Source organism: Apteryx rowi, unplaced genomic scaffold (genome assembly GCF_003343035.1).
Source record: "Apteryx rowi isolate R43461 unplaced genomic scaffold, aptRow1 scaffold_2098, whole genome shotgun sequence".
Lineage (NCBI taxonomy): Eukaryota > Metazoa > Chordata > Aves > Apterygiformes > Apterygidae > Apteryx > Apteryx rowi.
The window spans coordinates 1-235 of NW_020448417.1; the positions used below are offsets into that span (position 1 = coordinate 1).

General features: G+C 61.7%; 1 protein-coding gene across 1 annotated transcript in view; it reads left to right on the plus strand.

Moving 5' to 3' along the window:
• Positions 1–5: 5 nt before the first annotated feature.
• The window catches only part of LOC112965277 (voltage-dependent P/Q-type calcium channel subunit alpha-1A-like), a gene marked incomplete at both ends in the record, with an annotated part of 4,875 nt that continues 4,645 nt past the window's right edge, over positions 6–235 (plus strand). The window contains one exon of the mRNA XM_026064103.1: positions 6–104. Within this exon, the coding sequence (XP_025919888.1) occupies positions 6–104 (99 nt within the window). The remainder of the gene's footprint in view (positions 105–235) is intronic.

Sequence of the window (235 nt, forward strand, 5' to 3'; positions counted from 1 at the left end):
CAGCCACTGACCTGACGGTGGGGAAGATCTACGCTGCGATGATGATCATGGAGTACTACCGGCAGAGCAAGGCCAAGAAGCTGCAGGCCATGAGGGAAGAACAGGTTGGTCCTGACACTTGGCCGTGCCCAGCCCGGAGCACCCCATCGCCTCCCCGTGCATCTCCAGCAACCCCATCCCAGCTCCATCACCTCCCCGTGCATCTCCAGCATCCCCATCCCAGCTCCATCACCTC